This window comes from Hakea prostrata, chromosome 6 (genome assembly GCF_041222555.1).
Source record: "Hakea prostrata isolate BN-2017 chromosome 6, UWA_Hpros_2, whole genome shotgun sequence".
NCBI lineage: Eukaryota > Viridiplantae > Streptophyta > Magnoliopsida > Proteales > Proteaceae > Hakea > Hakea prostrata.
Window position 1 is genome coordinate 35,200,745 of NC_142605.1, and position 21,982 is coordinate 35,222,726.

At 37.9% G+C, this 21,982-nt stretch overlaps 2 protein-coding genes across 2 annotated transcripts; both read left to right on the forward strand.

The window, feature by feature from the left end:
- Positions 1–1,923: 1,923 nt before the first annotated feature.
- On the forward strand, positions 1,924–16,064 carry LOC149013633 (zinc finger CCCH domain-containing protein 63-like). The gene is made up of 10 exons (XM_089158160.1): positions 1,924–2,181; positions 2,613–3,073; positions 3,184–3,279; positions 4,518–4,607; positions 4,772–4,873; positions 5,037–5,183; positions 5,663–5,782; positions 5,913–5,972; positions 15,264–15,361; positions 15,546–16,064. Exons 2-10 carry the CDS (start codon positions 2,615–2,617, stop codon positions 15,685–15,687), a joined length of 1,314 nt encoding a protein of 437 aa, XP_089014286.1. The 5' UTR covers positions 1,924–2,181; positions 2,613–2,614; the 3' UTR covers positions 15,688–16,064.
- An 830-nt stretch (positions 16,065–16,894) lies between these two features.
- Positions 16,895–21,061, forward strand: LOC149013634 (sorbitol dehydrogenase-like). Its single transcript, XM_089158587.1, has 6 exons — positions 16,895–17,195; positions 17,373–17,438; positions 17,566–17,804; positions 18,261–18,551; positions 20,170–20,357; positions 20,706–21,061. The coding sequence occupies exons 1-6, from the start codon at positions 17,084–17,086 to the stop codon at positions 20,896–20,898; spliced, it is 1,089 nt and encodes a 362-aa protein (XP_089014713.1). The 5' UTR covers positions 16,895–17,083; the 3' UTR covers positions 20,899–21,061.
- The last annotated feature ends 921 nt before the right edge of the window (positions 21,062–21,982 follow it).

Here is a 21,982-nt window from a genome sequence, read left to right on the forward strand (position 1 = left end):
TCTTAGTATAATATATTACATATTACATGTGAGTTTCAACTAAAATAACGTCGTTAGTCGCCGTTAAGTATATTCAAAATTCAAGCTTAAAGGGTCAAAAATACGTTATTTAATATATTGTGTTATGACAAAATACGATATTTAATATATTGTGTTATGACTAAAATATTCTTTAACTATTCACAATATATATAGAGACAGAAAGAATCAACCGATATGGACCTTTTGACTGAGAAATTTGAAGATAAACAAAGATCAAGATCAATACCCAGGTGTAGTCATTATGGTCGAAGGAGGGTGGTAGAAGCAAAACTGCATAAGAATCGAAATACAAGTTAACAATTTGCATCTCTCTATCGTTAGAGAGACTGCTGGCAAAGCAAATGCTTCAAACCTCTCATTCCTTGAAAACCATGATAGGATAAGATAACTCCAAATCACTAAATTCACTTAGTTTTTCTAATCACTAAATTCACTTGATTTTTTCTTATCGCTAACTAACTCGATTGATTACACAATCAAATAGTGAACAAAGATAGTGTTGAATTTAGAAGAAAAAAAAACTGTTTCATGTAATACTTCTCAAATTCAATTCAGTGGAAATTAGGCAGCAACTTTGGTTCAAGGTATCATAGCAGCAAGCAAAACAAACATATGAAATACTATGGTAAAATTTGCGGCAAACCCAACAGCTTATTCCTCCCCTCCAATGCACAGCCTTGACCCATTCACCCCTCTACATCCAAAATGAGATCTTCGACTCCTTGGGGGGATTGGGAGGTGGAATGGTAGGTCGATTAATCTCGCTGGAGATGGAAGTGATAGTGGTGGAACACTACGTGCCGGTTAATCTCCCCGGAGATGGAAGTGACAATGGTGGAACAGTGGGTAGTAAAACAATGATTAGAGAAGATCATTTTAGGTCATAACATTATATTAAGGCTCTTTTTTGTATCAATTATCATTCTCAATTATAAGGTTTTTTTCATTATTTTAAGTTGTTTGGCATCTATTATCAGTTTTATTTTTATTTAAAATAATAAAAAAACTTTCAAAATCCATAATAAACTTTTTGTCTATTATGAATTATGGTGAGAATTTCATTCTCTTCATTTATGTACAAGTTTACTTAAAATTTTATGGTTAAGATGAGGGTAAAATAGTTAATACACATTTTTTTGATATAAAAACTGTACTTTTTCCCTCTTTTATTGTTTACTCACTATTATTTACTATCAATTTTTTATTTTGACACCAAATTTATTTTTCATTCCATAATTTATTTTGATAAAATTCACCAAACCATTTTTCTTTCTTGACCAATAATGAATTATTGTACTTGTTTCTTTTAAATATGCATAATAGAGAATGAGAATTGATACAAAAAATAGCCTAAATTTGGTCCCTCTAGGTTTGAACTTTGAATATACTTAACGGCGGACTAACAACATTAGTTTGGTCAGAATTCACAGGTGATACATTACACTAAAGGAATCCAACATTAGTTTATAGTCCATTAAGAGCCTTAATGACTCACACATAATACCTCTATTTATTATGAAAACTCATATTTTTAATTTTCCTATAAAAAAACTTTTTTTTACCTCTTATTTCCTATCTCATTATCAGTGTGCAATCAGTTTATTTTTTTTCTTCTCTATTTTATAATAAAAAAATGAACAGAAAAAAAAAAAAACAACTAATGACAGTTGTTGCTGTTGTAGTGGAGTTTTTCTTTTTCTTTTTCTTTTTCTTTTTCTAAATAATGTCGACAATAGAGAACGCAAATTTGGGCCTTACAGGTGAATCAAGGGTTAGCTTGAGATATCTTGGTCTGGTCTGGCTAATGGGTCTAATACGGTTGGGTCAAAACCGTCTATAAATACACAAAAGTGTCTTGGAGAGCTGGAGTTGGGGATTGAAACTGAACCGGTTGAATCCTTTCCCCGCATCTTCACGCGAGCAGGAACAGCAATATATATAGCAGAAAAGAATCGTAGTGGAATGTTCTGCAAATGCTGACTTTATTAAATCTCTAATTCTCTAGAAAAGCTTCGATCTCTATCGCCTCTGACGTTGCAGGTGCGACAAGCGACAAGAGAACCAAAGAAACATATCGAGGAGATAGTGATTTCTAAAGAATAAGAGACTCAGGAATTCTGTAATTTCTTTTTGAGCCAGGTTTGATACTATTCATCTTGCCGTGTTATTCTATTTCAAGTTTCTCTAAACCTATAATCATCTGCTTATCAAACGGAGAGTTTGAAGAAGCTCTCAGTGCACTACGTGATGATCGGATCTAAAATTTCTGCTGCCTTGTTTTTAAGTCCATGGAGGATACCTGTTTATCGTCTCTCATTAGAGTTCCGGAACGGCGTATCGGTGTCAGTGTCGTCTGTGTTCCGTGTTTTCTAAGGGCTTTTTTAGGGCTTGATCTTCGTCTTCCTGTTTATGGAGTGAAGGCGAAGGAGATTTTTCTATCAACTGGTGTTTGACTGAAGGAGCAGAGATCAAGTTCTGATTGAGGAAGAACTTTTCTGCCTTGAAGCAGAGATCTATCTTTGGTCCTGAATTTAGGGTTTTTTTGTTTATTTGTTTTCTATTTGTGGTAGCTATGGATGTGGATTCAGCCGCAAGGGATGGAAATAAGCGAGTGTTTAATCGATTGGGAGGTGCACCTGATAAAGCCCAGAAAGTATGTTACCACTGGCGAGCTGGGAGGTGTACTAGGAACCCGTGCTACTTCCTTCACTCAGAATTGCCAGCCGCGCAGCCGAGTAATGACGGTTTCGCTTCGAAGCATCCTTACGGGCATGCCAATGACCGGAGTTTCAGTGGTCATTCCATGTCACGTAGACCTAATTCGAATATGCCGGTGGCTTCCAATACCTGGGGCCGGAATCATGGTGCTGGGGCATCCGGACCAGCTAGGGTTCCTCGCAAAGTACAGGACAAGGTTTGCTATTATTGGATGGAAGGAAAATGTAGTTTTGGAGAGAACTGCAAATATCTGCATTCTTGGTTTCTCAGCGATTCTTTCACGTTTTTGACACGCCTTGAAGGACACCAGAAGGTAGTTCCGTCTTAGCTGCTTTGACGTATATATTATTTCCTTTCTAAACATGAGTATTCCTTGTTTTATAGTTAATCACCTGCACTAATCTACTAGAACTTGTTAAACAGGCTATTAGCGGGATTGCTCTGCCAACCGGTTCTGATAAGCTCTACTCTGGGAGTAAAGACCAATCTGTACGGGTTTGGGACTGTCAAAGTGGGCAGGTGATTTTGATCATTTAATTTGTTGCTGCTAATCGATGGATGAGTCCTCTCTATGTCTCTTTGATGGAACTTATCCATCTTATAAATATGTCAGATTCCAATTCAACTGGTAGAGCTGTATGGCTCACAACCAGCAGGCAAAGCCCCACAATTATACCCTAATCAAGGGTTCATGGAACCCAAATAAAGTTAAGTTCCAATATTAAGAACTTCAAGAACTCACCATGGGACCAATGGGCAGAAGAGGATATATTACTACCTGAATGTTGGTGAATAACAACTACATAAATTCTACCTTTGGTTCCTATAAAATATGGAAGCAGCTTTAGCCCCCAAGTAGCAGTGCTGATCATAAATGCCTTGCATAGAGAGGCCAACTCTTTTATGTATTGTGCCAATTTGAAGGCCAGGAGTTGCCAACTCAGAATACAATTTAAGTATTAACTGTTCTCCAAAACAGTAGTATAACTGAAAGGCTTTTTACAGGGTGGCAGATCAAATCAATTAACTCCCTTCCAGTTTGCGCTAACATATCTCAAATAAAAATCGCTGAACTGTTGATATTAATTGTGCAATCTCAAATCAGTAATTAAAAGTAAGTAGATGTAAATCTAGCTCAAATTGCAGGAACATATTTTTAAGTAGAAGAAGATTATAAGAGGAAAAAGTGACATGACTTGAATCTCTCATCCAGTCCTAGATTAGCATCTCACCACCATGCACTGTTAAGTCATACTAACTGTATCTTAGATGGAAATAGCTCACAACTATTGTTTTCTTTCTGTCTAAATCATGGGGTGTATGTAGCAGCTCCTCCTTTTATTAATTGAGGCCAAAACAGCAAACAGGGTCCCTCTTTGCTTATGAAACATTGATCCTTTAATTAGAAACTGAACACAACATAGAATTTAACTGGTAGCTACTTGACAAAATAGAAGTGGTCACTAATTAGATTCTATTTGCTATGTCTCGCAGAATCTAAAAGAAATTTTAAGCTATTAAAGCCCTCCATAGAAGGATTAAAAAGGTGTAACAATGGACTTAAATCTGGTCCATGATAGTAGACCAATAGGCTGCTCATTTAATCTTAGGCTGGCTGGCTGGTTGAATGGGCTGGGTTCTATGATCTGGCTGGCCTTTTCTTCTTGTTGTCCTCATCCTATCTACATCAATGAATCATCAATGTATCTATCTATGAAGTTCATAGACGTATCATCTCACATCCTTTTTTTATTCAGTGTGCTGGTGTGATCAATTTGGGAGGTGAGATTGGATGCATGATCAGTGAAGGTCCTTGGCTTCTTGTTGGAATTCCAAATGCTGTGAAGGTGAGCATAGTTTCATAAGGGAGATCAGTTTCTCTTTATTTTATTTTGCAGTTCGGTGAGTTGTTTGGATGTATTCTATGAAAACTATTTTTAGCTTAAAGTAGCTTGAATTGAGAGTTATCTTGTGGTTGCTAAATTGATGGCTTGTATCGGTGATATTGCAGGCATGGAACACCCAAACTGCCTCTGAACTTAGTCTTAGTGGACCTGTTGGACAAGTGCATGCCCTTGTTGTTGGCAATGGGATGCTTTTTGCTGGAACCCAGGTGATTCTTTGGGTTACTATGAATATTATAATACCTGCGATCCCCCCCCCCCCTCCCAAAGCACTCTCTCCCTCTGGGTGGTAAAAGATAGAAGAGATTAAAGTAATTTTGCTGTCCCTCCATGACTGACAATAACCAAATTCTTCCATTATTTCCATTTCAGGATGGTAATATATTGGCATGGAAATTTGATGCCGCAAGTAATTGCTTTCAACCAGCTGCATCACTTCAGGGCCATAGTCTTGGTGTTGTTGCGCTAGTAATCGGAGCTAATAGGCTGTATTCTGGCTCAATGGACCAAACAATAAGAGTAAGTTTTCTGACAAATCCTTTTCTGTGCTTCATTGATGCAAATAGTGCATATTTTGGTGTTTATTGATGTCATGACTTCTCGTTCTCTTTGTTATGTTCTGTTGAAAATTTATTGTGAGATACTAATGTCATGTGAGGATTACTGGTTGTTTGTAAACCTAGCCCCAGTTTGGGAAGTAGCTATATTTTTGTCATTGTGGTGTAATAGACTGTAGCTATATTTTTGTCAGTGTGGAGTTATAGGTTGTAGCTGTATTTTTGTTAGTGTGGAATTGTTTCAGCCCTTGTGTTAAACAAATCAACTTTTACATCAGACTTCTTGCTTATTATGTTGGATGACCTTGGTACTGAATCCATCATCAATTTGTCCTTCATAGTTGGAATTATAGTTTTGCTTCTCTATATGTTTTTGGTACCATTGCTTTCATTGGGTATGCATGTTAGAACTAATCTTTAGTGTACACGACTGCCTTTCAGGTTTGGGATTTAGAGAGCTTACAGTGCATCCAGACTCTAACTGGCCATACATCAGTTGTAATGTCCGTTCTTTGTTGGGACCAATTTTTGTTATCATGTTCACTTGATAAAACAATAAAGGTTTGTTAATTTCTGGGTTTAAACACCCCTCCAGTGTGTGGGGGCCTTCTTTTATTTAGTTGATGAAGTGAATAAATATTTATGGTTGTGCTGCATCGAAGGTATAGATGTTTATTCCATGTTTGTGCAGGTCTGGGTTGCTACAGAAAGCGGTGACTTAGAAGTGACATATACACACACTGAAGATCATGTATGCTATTTCTGGATCTTTCTTTTTGCTATTCATATATTTTTGTTCTTCTTGCTTTTCTTTTAGTGAATATCGAGATCTGCTTGGATTGGGTTTTGTTCTATGTACTAGGCGGCATATCCATAATATGTTCTTTTGAAGCCTACCATAAGGCGGACATTGAATCACCATACTATTTGGTTTGCTTATTCACATGGGGTGTTCTCTTTGGAATTTTGTCTTGATGACAACTTTCAGTAGTTGCCAGTTACCAAGATCTGAATATTTCTAGTTTGGGGGGTAGCTTACTGTCTAAAATTTCTATTTTGGCTGCTCCATTTAAACAAATATATGGTATGATATGACATTGATTCATGAAGATTTATAATCTGTTGATTTAACCATTTAAGTTGTTAGTTAGTGGATTGGTGATCCAATCTATGGTTATAAATTGAATCAGGCACATAGCCACTATTTAATGTGTAAATCATAACAATAGATACCTGTTATGTAAATATCCTACCTGGTTCAGCACTTGCATACAGATGAGCACTTTATGGATGACTTATTATTTAATAAAATGATTTCTAAGACCTAGTGATGGTTTTAGATCACGACTATACCTCTAGTTCTTAGGGAAGAATGAGTCCGATACTCCCAAAATCAATTTGTTGCTGTACCACTTGTTTGGCTGGCCAGCTTGCTAAGCTTTGGAGACCCAAAACCAAGAAGAACCATAATGGTTTTCATCCAACAAGGGTTGGAATTTGTTCAGTTTTAGTAGTTAGTGTTTCAGCCTTTTATTGTTTTGGGTTACCAACATATCAATTAGAGGTATAATTAGAAGCGGTGGTTGTTATATTCAGGTTCATAGTCCACCTAGGAGATCTGTTATTTTCTTCACTAAATTCATGCTTGTAACCCAACAATAGGAGTTATGAATTGGATAGAAAATCTATCTGTCTTTTTGAGAGAGTTTAATTTGTGTGATCTCTTTTCTATCCCCCTACAGTTATTCCTTTCTCCGATCCGGCCAACCACCAAAACTCTAAATATAGTATCCAATATAAGAAACTGTATTCTCCCACGTTTGTATGATCATATTCATGGCAAATAAAACTGTATTTTGAACAGGTAATGTATGGTATGGTATCAGTGTGGGGAAAGATGCAGGTCTTGGTAGCCTTGTTATTGGTGTTTGGCCTCAGTACCATTCTGCATCTTCAGTTCTATAGAAGTTGTCTTCAAAAGGTCGGGTAGCTTCTATGTGGTCATGGTGTTGCATCATGTGAGGGGCTTGTGGAATAGAATCGCTTGGTTGATACAACAACAACAACAAGCCTTGTCTTAATTAAATGGGATCAGCTACATGGATTCTTGCCTTCTAGTTAGCTCTGTTTGATGCCATGCTAGATACAAGGCCTAAGCTATGTTCACCTTTTCTCTTAAGGTTATCTTAGGTTTGTCCCTAGCTCTTCTAATTCCTTCAATCTAAATTATATATCATTTATCTGTACATGGGCATTTATAGGCCTCAGTTAAACATGGCCATTTCACCTCAAACGATTTTCTTGTAGCTTATCGAAGCTACTCCTAGACCAATCCCTTGGTTGATATGAACTCTTTTATTCTCACCGTTTTCCACTAGAAGCATGTGAGAATGAAATCATGGGCCTATAGAAGTAAAAAATGTATTAATGTATGTCAATGTCCCTTGATGAGTTTTTAGTTTTATTTTAGGTGGTCACCCTGTTTTTGAGATGAGAATGGTCTGCTCTAGTTCTCATTATGGATTTTTTTTTTCCAGAGAAAAGAAAATACATTAGAATGAAAAGTGATGCATACCAAGGCACCATGCCTAATGCTCTTGAGCTACAACTGGATTCTGGGTCCTGTTGTATATCCAAGAACAACAAAAGGAGAAGTTGATTTACAACTTTATCATTATTACAAAAGTTCACTGAAGTTGGCTTACCAGTTTGATTGCTTTTGGAAGAAGATTCGATGGAGGAACCCTAATAACCTTGCTGCTGCAGGAAATTCCCGCACTTGAGAACTCTAGGATCCTATTTGGTCCCCCTTGATCCCTGCTCTGACTCCTTGAATTATTTTATTCATCAAAACTGCTTTGGTTACAAGCAATAGGCTGTTTTTGTAGCCTTTGTTGTTAGAGTCCTACTCGGACTCAAACTTTGAAAGCAAAACAGAAAAGAACTTCTGTTACTACTTGCGATTGACCCAAACGACATGATAAAAGTAGGACCAGACTCCTATTGAAAAGGACAGCACCTAAAGGAATTCTGTTATGAATAGAACTCCTAATTATACAAGGACTGCTAATTAACTTAACAAGACAGACTCAAATACCAAAATAAGAACAGAGTTGGACTCTAAATAAAATTCTACTTGGGACTGCCCAAATTGACCAAAATGTGTCTTCTGTTGAAAAACTATCCCATGCTTTTGCACTGAGCCATAGGGTCTTCCATGATACATCAAGAGCTCGCACATGATTTCATTCTGCAACATTGGCAAATTCAACTTTGAAACTCACCCTGTAGTCAAATAATGGCTACAACTCCCAAATTTCAGCAAGAGAGGAGCAGAGGACTTCCCTAGTAGGCTTTGGAAACCCTAAACGGTACCTAATAGAGCCATGGGATCACAGTATTATGCTATATTGGGTGACGAATGATTTGTTGAATATCTGGCAAACAACAGTTAGGGAAAGAAATCAGATCTGGTCCTAAGAAGGAGGTTGCTGAATAAAGAATGATTTGTAGAATATTGCAGAATATTTACTACTGAATAAGTGGGATTTGGGGACAGGCAAAATATTATGAATGATTTGCAGAATATTACATAATATTTACTACTGAATGAGAGAGATTTGGGTTGATTAGGGGTTATAAACAGTGGTACGATGTGAGTAGTGAAATGATTATTTATGTGAGTGTTTGGGCAGACGTAGGCTGAGGGGTGATTGGCTCCATTTGTAACCAGTTTATCATTGTTCATTGTTATTTTATCAATTAAATAATATTAGTTTTGCATTCGATTCGTGGGTTCATATCAAATTGGTATCAGAGCACATTTTGATCTGCGGGAAGCAATGGAAACCAGATTATCCATGTTTTTCGGGGAAGGGGATGGGCAGGAATGGCTTCTTGAAATTTTGTTATTTAGTTTGGAACCCCAGATCGATGATGAACATAGATTGGGAGTGGCACTGCAACATTTAGAAGGAGATGTGTGTTAGCATGGCTTTACCAGAAGAACTGGTCGAACTTCAATTGGTCAACCTTCAAGGAAGCCCTGAAATTGGATTTCAGTGTTGAGCAAGTGACTGAAGGAGTGGGAGAGGCAGAAAATACTAGGTTTGAGCAAGTTAATGGCATCCCAGTGTATGAACCATCAATAAAGGAACAAATAAAAGCAGCAAAGGCTGAAATCACGGAGAATGCTCTGAAAAATTTCGGAGCCATCTAGACAAGGGGTGACGGTATTGCAAATAGTAACCATAGCGATGAAGCATTGATAGAGATTTTAAAAGAGGGTGAAAACGAGGCCAAAGGGGAAATTGCTGCAAATGACGGCATGGTAACCAATGCCGCTAATCTGTTGCAAGTCCTTAATTCATATATTGACACGAAATTCAAGGGAGCAGGAGTTGTGCTTTATATGGGTCCATATGTTATTGCTGTTCAGCTGAAGTCAGTTCCAATGGCTATTCCTAGTGTACTCTTTAATTCAGCTGAAATTTCCAAGGTTTTTCTTCATTTGGGTTGCTTGGAGTTATGTGGTTATTAGTTCTCAAGGAGGTATGTTGTGCAGAATGTCGAACTAGCATGGTTGTGTGGCAAACATGTAAAAACCAAGCTTCCAATTTTCCATCACCTTGAGTACAAGGTGATTTTCGAGGGGCCGGTAGTGATAGAGCCCTGGGATCACAGTATTATGCTATATTGGGAGAGGAATGATTTGCTGAATATCTAGCGAACAACAGTTAGGGAAAGAAATCAGATCTGGTCCTAAGAAGGAGGTTGCTGAATAAAGAATGATTTGCAGAATATTGCAGAATATTTACTACTGAATAAGAGGGATTTGGGGATAGGCAGAATATTGTGAATGATTTGCAGAATATTGCAGACTATTTTACTACTAAATGAGAGAGATTTGGGGGGAGATTTGGGTTGATTATGGGTTATAAATAGGGGTAAGATGTGAGTAGTAGAAAGGATTATTTATGTGAGTGTTTGGGCAGCCATAGGCTGAGGGGGTGATTGGCACCATTGTAATCAGTTTATCATTGTTCATCGTTATTCTATCAATTAAATAATATCAGTTTTGCATTTGATTCGTGGGTTCTTATCAGTACCCGTACAAGGATCTGGGTACGATAAAGCATGACTTTTGAATATCAGAGGCAGAAACCGATTAGATTCCAGAGGTTGTGTTTACACGCCAAACAACAGTAGCAGGGGAGTACATTCACACTGGTTGGTGACGGTTACATTGGGTAGCAGTATGCGGAACAAAGCTCAAATCCACAGCAGACGGTTTGCATGGCACAGAGGGGTTCCAGGGAAAGTGCAGCCCCTTGGGGAAACACACAAGACTTTGCTCTTCCATACAGTGGATGTATAGCACTACCGAGAATAGCAACCCAACAATAAGAGGAGCTATTGTAGAGGGATAAGTACAGTCCAATGGGAAGCTACAAAAGAAAAGAGAAACTGGGAGTTCCATCAATGCATTACGGCACAAAAAGCTGTAGAGGGAGAGGAAGACGAAGTGATGGACATAAATGAAGACTACAAAAGGGATTAACTGGACCATCACTTGAGCAGGCAATTTGCAGAGACCCAAGGCTACATCCTTACCTGCATGCAATCACCTTCTACCAGAACTCCAGGTGGCTATAAAGAAGGTGAACAGTACATGTTAAAAAGAAGTGGAAGGGTCAAACAATAAGCCAATAGAGAATGTAATGATTTGAAAGCTAAGGTGTGGATGGGGGGGAGTGGAGACAAAGAAAACCATCTCTTTTTTCCTCTTCATTTTATCCTCCTCACTGGGTGTTGGGCTTAGTGTATTGTGAACTTTTCATCATGGAAGTTGAGCTGCTGATAACCTCATTACAGACCACTATAAGGTAGGAAGGACTTTCAGCTCTATTGCCAATTAATACAGCCCCATCTTCCAAAAATCCTACTTCCTGAGTCTCTATGGGCATGTCAAAGTGATAGATAAAACAGAATATAATCAGAAACAGAGAGAGAGGAGGTGGTGGGTGTAGGGGCAAAGCTGGGATTCAACATGGGGGTGGCACAAATAATGAGAGTCTGGATCACCTCCCCGTCAAGGGAGCACCGACTTTTTCACCCCACGCATATTCTGTGGGACCTATTGGGGGTCCTACCTCTGAATTATTTTTTTGTTTTCATATGTGGGCCCACACATTAAACATAGGCAACTTATTGAGAATGACATTTTTCCCTTACAAAATAAAGGTAAATTAAACATGAGGACTGCATGCAAATCAAATGAATCATGGTAGTTTGTTACCCTACAAATTATAGATATTCCATTCACAATATAAAATCAAATAAAAATATTAACCAAAAATAAATTGAGAAAGAGAGAATATAAAATCAAAAAGAGAACAAAAAAAAATCGAGAAAGAGAGAGTGAATACCTGATTGTGGAGAAGATTTAGGAACAAACCCCTAACCTTTAGCTTTTCCAAATTTTCCCTAAACTGTTTGTGAGGAAAGAGGAGAGAAAACAGGAGAAACAGGGAAGGAAAGAGGAGAGAATAAATAGGGAGATATTTTAGGGATTCATGAGTTGAAATGAAGAGAGAATAAATAGAGAGAAATTTAGAGATTCATGAGTTAGTTTCTAATTGGGATTTAACTTTTTCTTCCTTGAGATAGGGTTTTAATTGTAACCCTTGGATATTATTTGAGAATGACATTTTTACATGTCATCTTTACCTTTAATATATATATTTTTTGGTGTGTTGTGTGTGTGTTGGGGGGGGGGCGCTATGTAGCTCTACCCCTGTGTGGGTGGGTGGGTGTAAGCATTAGTCTTAATAGCAACAATTAAGAACAAGCACAATACAACCAGTCCCTCAACAGTTTGATAATGCTTCCTCCATATGCAGCCAATCCTAATGACTTTCTTGGGCTGGGTTTTTAATCCCTATACTTGGGAAGAACCTGTGCTAGTTTCAGAAATCAGGCATTAGCTTGAGGACAATTTCTTAAATCTGAAACTTGTAGCGGTAAAAGAGAAACAGGTCTGAAACTAATGAGGGAACTGAGAGACAAAGACCTTGGAGCTGACACAATACCTGCTAGAGGAAGTGGGTCACCCATCCAGTGGCATCCGTAGCCCAGATATTAGAGGGAAGAGAATTGATGGGTGGAGATCAATCCAACATTATGTTGTTATAACTACCAAGTACCAACCAGGAAGAACAGTGGAATGAAACTGATCACTGTCGTGAGTGATGCAATCAAGGTCACAAGTTCGAACCTCCAAGTTGGTACAGGGGTTGCACGGTAGGCGAAGACGAACAACCTTGCGAGTAAGAGATAATGAATTCAACCCTGTATAATATTGAAAAAAATGACAGACAAGCACTTGCCACTGTGAAATCTAGTTCTGGGTTGCAACTCAGGTTTGATGAGGGGTTTAAATGATGTTTTGATGGCAGAATGTTGTGGGAACTGAAGTAACTGTAGCACTTGTCACAACAGGCAAGCACTTCTTTGTGGATGCATTTTTAATTATCTTTTCTTCTTCTTCTTTTTTTTTTGGGGGGGGGGGTGTTATTCTATTTACTGTTCTTCTATTGGTTGTGTGTGTCCTTCTCATACTCTATGAAGGAACAAATAAAATAATGTAACCGTTTAGTCTATATTTAAAAATATAAACCTGTGTATATTATCTGTGTACATTGCGTCGTCTAGAATTATCTAAACAAGCAAAACTGAAAGAGTGACTCTTCTCTTCACAAAAGAAACCCATCTTGATGTAACCCCCAAATTGAGGGCCAGTCTTCAGGATCACCTCAATTGGATTCAGCAGTAATTAGCATTCTTAAAACTCAACAACTACGCCTTATTAGGGCAACTCACAGGTAAACAGCAGCAAATTAGGGGTGATTATACCCTGCGACCATAGGGAATGGACTTCTAAATGCTACGGCTGGGGTTGCTAGGGCTTAGAGTTGAGTTTAAGGTTGGAGGGAGTGTTATGAAGATATTTGATTGTAAAACTAATTATGAATTTACTGTTTTTCAATTTCAGATTTAATTCTGGGGTTTAGGGTTTGAGGGGAACAAGGGGATGAGAAACTAGGGTTTTGGGGTTAGGGTTGGGGATGATGCTGGGGTCGAAGGTTAAAGGGAATGGGGTGATGGTAATTCCAAGATGGGAGGGGATTTAGAGGGGGGAATATGGAGCTAGTGGTTTTGGGGAAGAGTTTCTAGATGCCACAAGCAGGGAGGGGAAGAATGGGAGAGAAAGGAGAGGGAATAGGAGATAGGGGTGGGGTGGGGTGATAGCTTAATTGACTATTGCTGCTGGAAATCTAAATTTGCTGAAGGAAAACACTCATAACAAGGTGATGCAGGGTTTCCTCTGACTTGGAAACCCACTCCATTGCACTTTCTTGGCTGCTAACTCTCATCTCAATTTTATTAATCATCAATAACTGACTTGTTTACAAGCCTAGGCCTTGAATTTATAGACTAAGATTATTTTTTTCAGTGAAAAAAAAAAAACTAGGACTCATCAAACAAAGAGTCCTAATTGAATTAAGCTAACAATTGAAAGGACTCCTGCTTAGACAGGACTCTATGATAACTTGACAAACAAGGACTCAAATAACAAACAAAAGTAGATATGGACTCCCAAAATTATTCTACATTCAACCAGACCCATTAGGACTTCTGAGCTTGTCCAAGTTCGGCCTTCCTTGAGGTGCCACGGAAAAGGGGCTTCTGTCCTTGCTTTCTTTCGGCCTCTCTTGAATGGTCCTGGCTGGTTACATTGCATGTACTGTTGTTGCTTCCCCTCACTTCCATAGCAATAGAGGCTGCTTGCTCTAATTCTGTATAAGATTTTACTATTCAAATCAAATTATACAACTGTTACTATAATTCATTGAAGTTTATCATTCTGTGGTTATTGATTACGTAATCTTCTACCGAAATAAAGGCTACATAATCTGAAATAATTCATTTAAGTTTATCATTCTTTGGTTATTGATTACATAATCTTCTACTGGGAAAAAGGTTATATGATTACATAATCTGAAATTATCTGATTTTGTGTTTTACTTATTCTGCAAAATTGTGGGCATATGATTATATATTTCCTTGATTGTTGACCTTATTTTAATGTTCTATGTATGGATTGCTGACTTAAAGTTTATTGTATTGAGTCTTAAGGATCTCTTTAATGATTCTGTTAATGTTTAGCTAGCATGTAAGTAGAATTATGTTACTTTTAATGTACTAAATGAGCTAAATGAAATGCTTATATATAAAAGGTAAAATTAGATCGTCTTGTTCACCAAGATGATGCCATTCCGCCACCATATCACCAAGGCACTTAAGAAGGCCCTTTAACGCCGTGGTCACCAAAATGCCTTGATTATGGAGATCTTGTAAACCTTTACTGTCCGAGGGAGCCCTGTGATCTGTGATAGATTTTTGGGCTCATCCACTTGGGATTTGTAAACTCAAATCTGAAATTAGTTTTTGTGTTTTGATGTCCTGCGGTTGCCTTTGTGCTTATGCTCTTCAAAAATCTTGCTTATACCTGTGACCATTTTCTGGAAAAGAAAAGAATCTGCTATACTTTTATTCAACACTTAAAACTGGTTAAAGTCGAAAGTAAACTAAAATAACGTAATTATTTAACTTGAGCCCAGTACTGTGCTCAGTTTGGGGATTCAAACTTGCATGGTTGGTTTTGGAAAATTTGGTTCTGGGTAGATTGTGTCGCGAGGAAGAGATTTCCCTTTGTCAGGATTGAGTGCTTTTCTTGTCGAGGAGTAACTGGATATTACATGCATGGTTGTGGAACCGTTTCTTCTGCACTCCTAATGGTTTGGACGCTGCCTCATCAGGAACTTAAAATCCTAGTCAACGTTACACCCTCTTTTGTCTTTTGGTCGTTTGTCATCATTTGCTGATGTGAATTATTTTTTAGCTCTTGATACATAATCAGATTGTTGTTTTCCCATTCAATGAGATTGTTTATGGATCATGTGGTTTTCCTTCATCGCAGGGTGTGATCACTCTCTGTGGAATGCATGACGCACAAGCAAAGCCTGTCCTGATGTCTGCAAATAACAATAACACTGTTCAGCTTTATGATCTACCATCGTGAGTATAACAAGCCTTCAACTTCCATCTTGTTTCTGGCTTTTGAATGGGCATTTTGTTTGCAGGTTTTTTCTTTTTCCTTTTGGATAGTAAACTGTGTTCGTCCTTTTTCGAAGTGTAAGCAACTATATATCTTTCTTTTGCCTAAAAACCAAATGACACCCGTTTGTTCTCTGTGGATTAGATTCAGCGAGAGGGGGAAGATATTCTCAAAAGAAGAGGTTCGGGCTATACAAATAGGTCCAGGTGGGCTTTTCTTTAGCGGTGACGGAACGGGTGAACTCCGAGTGTGGAAATGGGTTACTGAACCGGCTGTAGTATCTTGAGTGAAACCTACAGTAGTATTATTTGTGTGCCCCATCTCTGTAAAAGTTTTTTGGTGGGGTGTTTCACACTTGTTTTAGCCCCGTATGGCTGTATGAGAGCAGCACAAACGCAATAAAATTGCAAGTCTTGGTCCTGCATAACACGGTTCTAAGGTTCGCACCCCTGGTGGTCTTATCAGAGGTGTTGCTCGAGAAAAACCTGGATTATGGGCCATATGGTGTAGAATCAGCTAGAGGGAAGCAGAGTTTTGTACCTTAATTTAATTTTTCTTTTCCTTCTGTTTCTGTATTAGAACAAGGTCGGAAACATTTTCCATGTAGCTTCAGAAAACTTCAGTAAATAAAAATCATCTCGGAGGGTTGAGCAAAGAATTCCCCCCCCCCCCCCCCCCTCTTTTTTAGTGGATTGTTAAGATTGTGTTTGATCTACTTCTCAATCCTAATTCTGTAATCACTGTGTGGAGCTTTTTTTCCTTCTCTTTTCTCGGTTAGAGTGAAATAGTGAAACTCAATTCTAGGCTTCTAGCTGGAGGTGGCAAAAAAAACTCACAATTAATAATAAATTTCTTGAAAAACCTTTCTTTTTATATAGAGAGAAAAAATTTGTCTTTTGTTTTCGAAGTTCACCTCTTTTTGGGCACAACGTGATGCCAAGAGATATTTGTATTTCTACACAAGCGGATGGGAGCATCTAACAAGTATATTGATACTGATAAACTTTGTATCATGGATTCTGAGTATTGGAAAACTTCACAGTTCACATTATGGTTTCTAAGAATTGGCGTCTCATGGATAGATGATACTTGTAGAGATTCTAATTTTGACGTATTAAAATCATGTTTCACACCTTCATGATAGAAGGGGTCAGATGTAAACTTAGCTTATCCCGATGAAATTGTTAATGACTGTCAACACCATGGAAGGGTTGTTCAATGAGTAGTGATGTGCAGTTCTTACTGAAGAGGTCATAGATTTAAAGCTTCCAATAGTACATATAATTTTCTTCACTTTATCTATTCCAAAAAAAGCCAAACCACCATCAAACCCAAACTAGCCAGGGACATCCTAGATCAAGGTTGGGGAGTTTGCACATGATTTCTTTTTTCAGTAAACTGTATGTATATCGATAAGGATTTTGCAGTATTTTATGATAACGACGAAACCAGCTGAGGTGGAAAATATATTTATTGGAGATTCCATACGTCATTTCATTCATGGTGTGATCCTTGATCTCTACTAACTCGTTTCCTAAAAAAAAACTCTATTAACCCAGAATATTATTTAATCTTCAATCCATTGCCATCTCCATTGGTATCGCTTGATCGGGTCTCGGAGACTGTAAACTCGCTTCCGCTCTTCACTTCACTCAGAGGAACAGAGAAAGAGATACTTGAAGATGGGTAAAGGAGGAATGTCCCAAGGTGATGACGATGGACAAGTGAACATGGCCGCTTGGCTTCTTGGTGTCAATAATCTTAAAATTCAGCCTTTCAAGCTTCCAGCTATCGGTCCGTTATGATCCATTTTCTTCTAGATTAAATGTTGCATTGATCTTGGGCTTTTTGTTATTCTTTTCAATTACATGTTACTTACTAAACTACATCCCTCTCGGTTCGTCTTTCCATTTGCTTTTTGTCTATTTAGCAGCTTAGAGATTGATCTTTTTTCTCTTCGTGATTTCACAGGCCCCAATGATGTTAGAGTTCGGATTAAAGCTGTGGGTATCTGTGGAAGTGATGTTCACTACCTCAAGTTATGCTTCAAATCTATGCATCCCTTTTTGATATCTAGAGGAATCTGTTTATCTATTTTGATGTGAATTCTTCTATTTCTTGGTGATGATCTGTTGTTTTCTGATGACTGGCTTCGCATGATTGCAGACCATGAGCTGTGCAGGTTTCATGGTCAAAGAGCCCATGGTAATTGGGCATGAATGTGCTGGGATAATAGAAGAAACTGGATCTCAAGTGAAGCATGTCGTTGTGGGAGACCGTGTTGCTATAGAGCCTGGTATCAGTTGCTGGAGTTGCAACTTCTGCAAAGAAGGCAGCTATAATCTATGCCCGGAAATGAAGTTTTTTGCTACTCCTCCTGTTCATGGTTCTCTGGCTGATCAGGTTTTCACAATATTTTCAGCATTTTAAACAAAAACTTATAAGATTTTGAACTCGGTCAGATGCTAGGCTAGTGATCAATGCTTAGCTAAATGAAAGGATTTAATTCCTGCTATCCCATGTTGAAGTAATACAAGTAAACTGATCAATTTTTCAGTATAGTCGACTATAGTGGATCTATCTTCCCCCTCCCTTCTTTCCATATCCCTTGTTTCAACCCCAAACGGACATTCTTCTAAGCCTGTTGCGACTACTCCATTGATGTTAGAAATTTCACTTATATGGACATGTCCAGACTAAACCATATGCTTGAAATTGTATCACTAATAGATTGGTTCAAATTTTGGGCTTCAAGAAAAACAAAATTTTATTGATGTGGAATGTGCATTTTAAGCATCAGTTTCATTGTTTCTTGGTTGTCATAGATTGTTTTACAAATGCTGTTTTTACCTGTAACAGATTGTGCATCCTGCAGACCTATGTTTCAAGCTTCCCGATAACGTAACCTTAGAAGAAGGGGCAATGTGTGAGCCCCTTAGTGTTGGTGTCCATGCTTGTCGCCGCGCTAATGTTGGGCCCGAGATGAATGTGTTGATCATGGGAGCAGGCCCCATTGGGCTTGTTACCATGCTAGCTGCTCGAGCTTTTGGAGCCCCTAGGATTGTCATTGTGGATGTTGATGATAGCCGTTTATCAGTTGCAAAGAAACTTGGTGCAGATGAAATTGTTAAGGTTTCAACAAATATCCAGGTATTTTTACTTGTTAAATTTTCACTCCTCATTGTATGAAGTGTCAGTTAAGGCATCAGCTTTTTGATTGAATGAGTTACCCAAGATGCTCAACGTATACCAAGTCAACTAATGGTTGCTGGACTATCCATTTTGCATTTTATGCAAGGCACTAGCAAGCTGAGATATCAGTCCAGTAATTTTTTTTTAATGATCTAACCTTAAATTTTATTGCTGAGGAAGGTAAAAACAGTAAAGTACCATTGAGATTGTTACTGAGTAACTTTTAATCACCCTATTCCCTTGGAGAAGTAGTGGTCATTTCATTACAGTTAATGACAAGATTGGGAAGTGTATATGGGATTTAATTTATATTGCCTTAGTTTCTTAATTATGGATAAATAGATAGACAGCCACTTTGAATGCCCTACCAAAATGAGTACTTATTTATATATTAGAGACCTCTTCCGAAACTCGGTACTCAAGTAAGATTGAATCTTATCAAGGACAGAAGAGGTTTATATTAGTAAACAGATTAGTGGTGAAAGCATAGGGGAATGTCCTTAAACCCAGGAAGGGCGATGCTGGAGTTAGGCAGCAAAGGTAGCAATGCTATCCTATGAAACTGATTAGGAATTCATTTCTTGAAAGGGAGCCTTGATATTGCTTACTTCAAGAATTTAGGAAATAAGTAGGGGATTCTTTCATCTCTAAAGAATTTAAAGAATAAACAGATAGCATTAAGGTATACATAGGAGTAGCCTATTCTTGTGTGGAAGCCTTTGGCACCGGGTTCGCCCTTTTAGGAGTAGCCTATGCTTCTATTGTAGAATGGCTCGTCAGAAGAGTTAAATTTCCCAAAGTTTCTCTCGCCTCCGGGGAGTAATTTGTAGTATTAACCAGTTTTGGTGGTATCCAAAGTATTAATGTGCTATTTAGACTTTAGAGTTGTGGATGCATGTTTACTACAACAAATCTGTGGTTGAGTTAAAAGGAAAAGATGTTCTAATTGTTAGAAGAAAGATCAGTAACTAGCACTTGGTAGTTGTTGGAACTGCCTGTAATCCCTCATGTTCAACTTCTCATTTCTTCATAGTTTGTCTTGGGTATGCTATTATATCATGTTTCGAGTTTCAGCTACCTATTTTTCCACACTTTGGGAACTCAAAAAAAAATGAAATAGTAACCAAGATCCAAAAAAATTCTTGAATAACAGTTCTTATACAGAGTCTTACCTTTGGCTCCATTTGGTTGCAAGGGGAATTGAAGGGTACAAAAGTGAAAAATTTTAAATTTGATAAAGAACTTTTGTAATCATTGCCCCACATTATTCTATAATCTACTAAAATTTATTACCATACAAGTGCACGAGGATTCCATCATCTTGGGAGTCTGGAAGGATCATAACGTATGCAGCGTTACCCCCCCCCCCCCAAATGACTTTCTCGTAAAGAGACTGTTTTCAGACTCAAACCCATTACCAGTTGCTCTCAACTGAGCAGCCTTTTACCATTGCAGCAAGACACGTTGGCCTCGCATAAATTTATTACCATATTAGGTACATAAAGCCTGATTATTATTCCAGTGGGGCTGTTGTGCTTCAGTCACGAGTTTGTAATTAACCTGCTCTGCTCTGCAGGATATTTCTGAAGAAGTGGTTCAAATAAACAAGGCTATGGGAGCTGGAGTGGATGTGACTTTTGATTGTGCAGGCTTCAACAAAACTATGTCTACAGCTCTTAGTGCAACCCGTGCAGGTGGCAAGGTGTGTCTTGTGGGAATGGGCCATAGTGAGATGACTGTTCCTCTTACTCCAGCAGCTGCAAGGTAAATTTAACTCTCTAATTTTTTTCACTAGATTTAACTGTTGATCTCAAAAGGGGAAATGTTTTCTCCTGCCTGGGTTCAAAGTCCAGTATGGCACTAGTCTATGTTGACCCAACAAAAAGCCCTAGGAACCAAATCTCTTCAGAGAAACCAAAACTGATACCATGTGAGAAATATGATTCACATTAACTAATAAGAATTACAGTATGATATTTATAGCAATGGTTATGTACAATATAGACCGTACAAATACAAGATAGCACTTGCTATGTATCCTCAGCAGTCTATGTGTTTCTTACTTAGCTTTTGTAATGGATAATGGTTGATTTTGGTCTTTCTTGCTGTTAGAGAGGTGGACATCATTGGCATATTCCGGTATAAAAACACTTGGCCTCTTTGCCTTGAGTTTCTGAGGAGTGGAAAGATTGATGTGAAGCCCCTCATTACCCACAGGTTTGGGTTTTCCCAAAAGCAGGTAGAAGAAGCCTTTGAAACCAGTGCTGCTGGAGGCAATGCCATCAAAGTGATGTTTAATCTGTAGACGAGAGACACATCCGTGGTTTCTTGTATTGTGCTAGAACTGTTCCTGTGATCCTATCTGCTTTTTCTGGATGTTGAGAAATAAATAATAATTCCATTGTTCTGCTTTGTTTTGTGATCCCTGTACTTCTTTTAGATGACAACTTCTCTTCACTGTTGGTTATAAAATGATGCACCTTGTGGAGTTCATTCTTATTTGACCAATTCTTCAGGACTATGGTTTTAAACCACCACTCCCTACTGGAGAGTCATGGGTTGGACCCATTTGCCCTCTCAGTTTGCATATGGGTTGGGAGAGAAAACCCATTCCACCCCAGTCCAATGGGTTTAGTACAGTTGGATATTTGGACCCACAAGGCCCAAGCTCAGGGAGACAATGGAAAGAGTGGAAGGGAGGACCTATGAAGGGGCTGGAGGGGCCCCGAGTGGTAAGAAGTTGAGGCATATTCCAACCCGTTGCCGAAGTAAAGTCCTTTAGTTTGTGGACACTTTAAAGGTTGGGTATAAACTCATTCCTAATAAAAAAATAATTCATCAACTATTTATTCTCCTCTTCTCTCCGTTTTTCTTCCTATTTAGTTCTCTTCTAATTCTATAACTGGGTAAAGGAAATTTTTGAAAAAAATCTTATTAGGATTAAAAATATGTTATTTATAATTAAAAAACTTTATCCTATTTATTCCTTTTTTTTTTTTTTTGGTTAAAATTTGGAATTTTTTGTTTTTTTTTATTTATTGTTTCTTTTTTCTTTTTTTTTTTTTGTAATTCTTTTTTTTGATTTATTTTTGTTTTTTATTTTTGATTTTTGTTATTGTTTTGATGTGATAATGTTATAGTTGTGGTGTAATGATAATTTTTGGTTATTTGATTTTGGTTTGCATCTAATTTGTGTTGAGGTGTGTTTTTTTTATATTGTTGTTTATGATTGGAATGGTTTTGGGGGGTTGGGGTTTTTTTTTATTTTGTCAAAAAAAAATATTATCAATAATTTATTTTTTTCAAATATGTGTGGCCCATATATGTGAGTCTATTATTTAATTTAATATGTTTGGGTGGATGAGGTTTTTCTTCTATTGCTGGTAGGG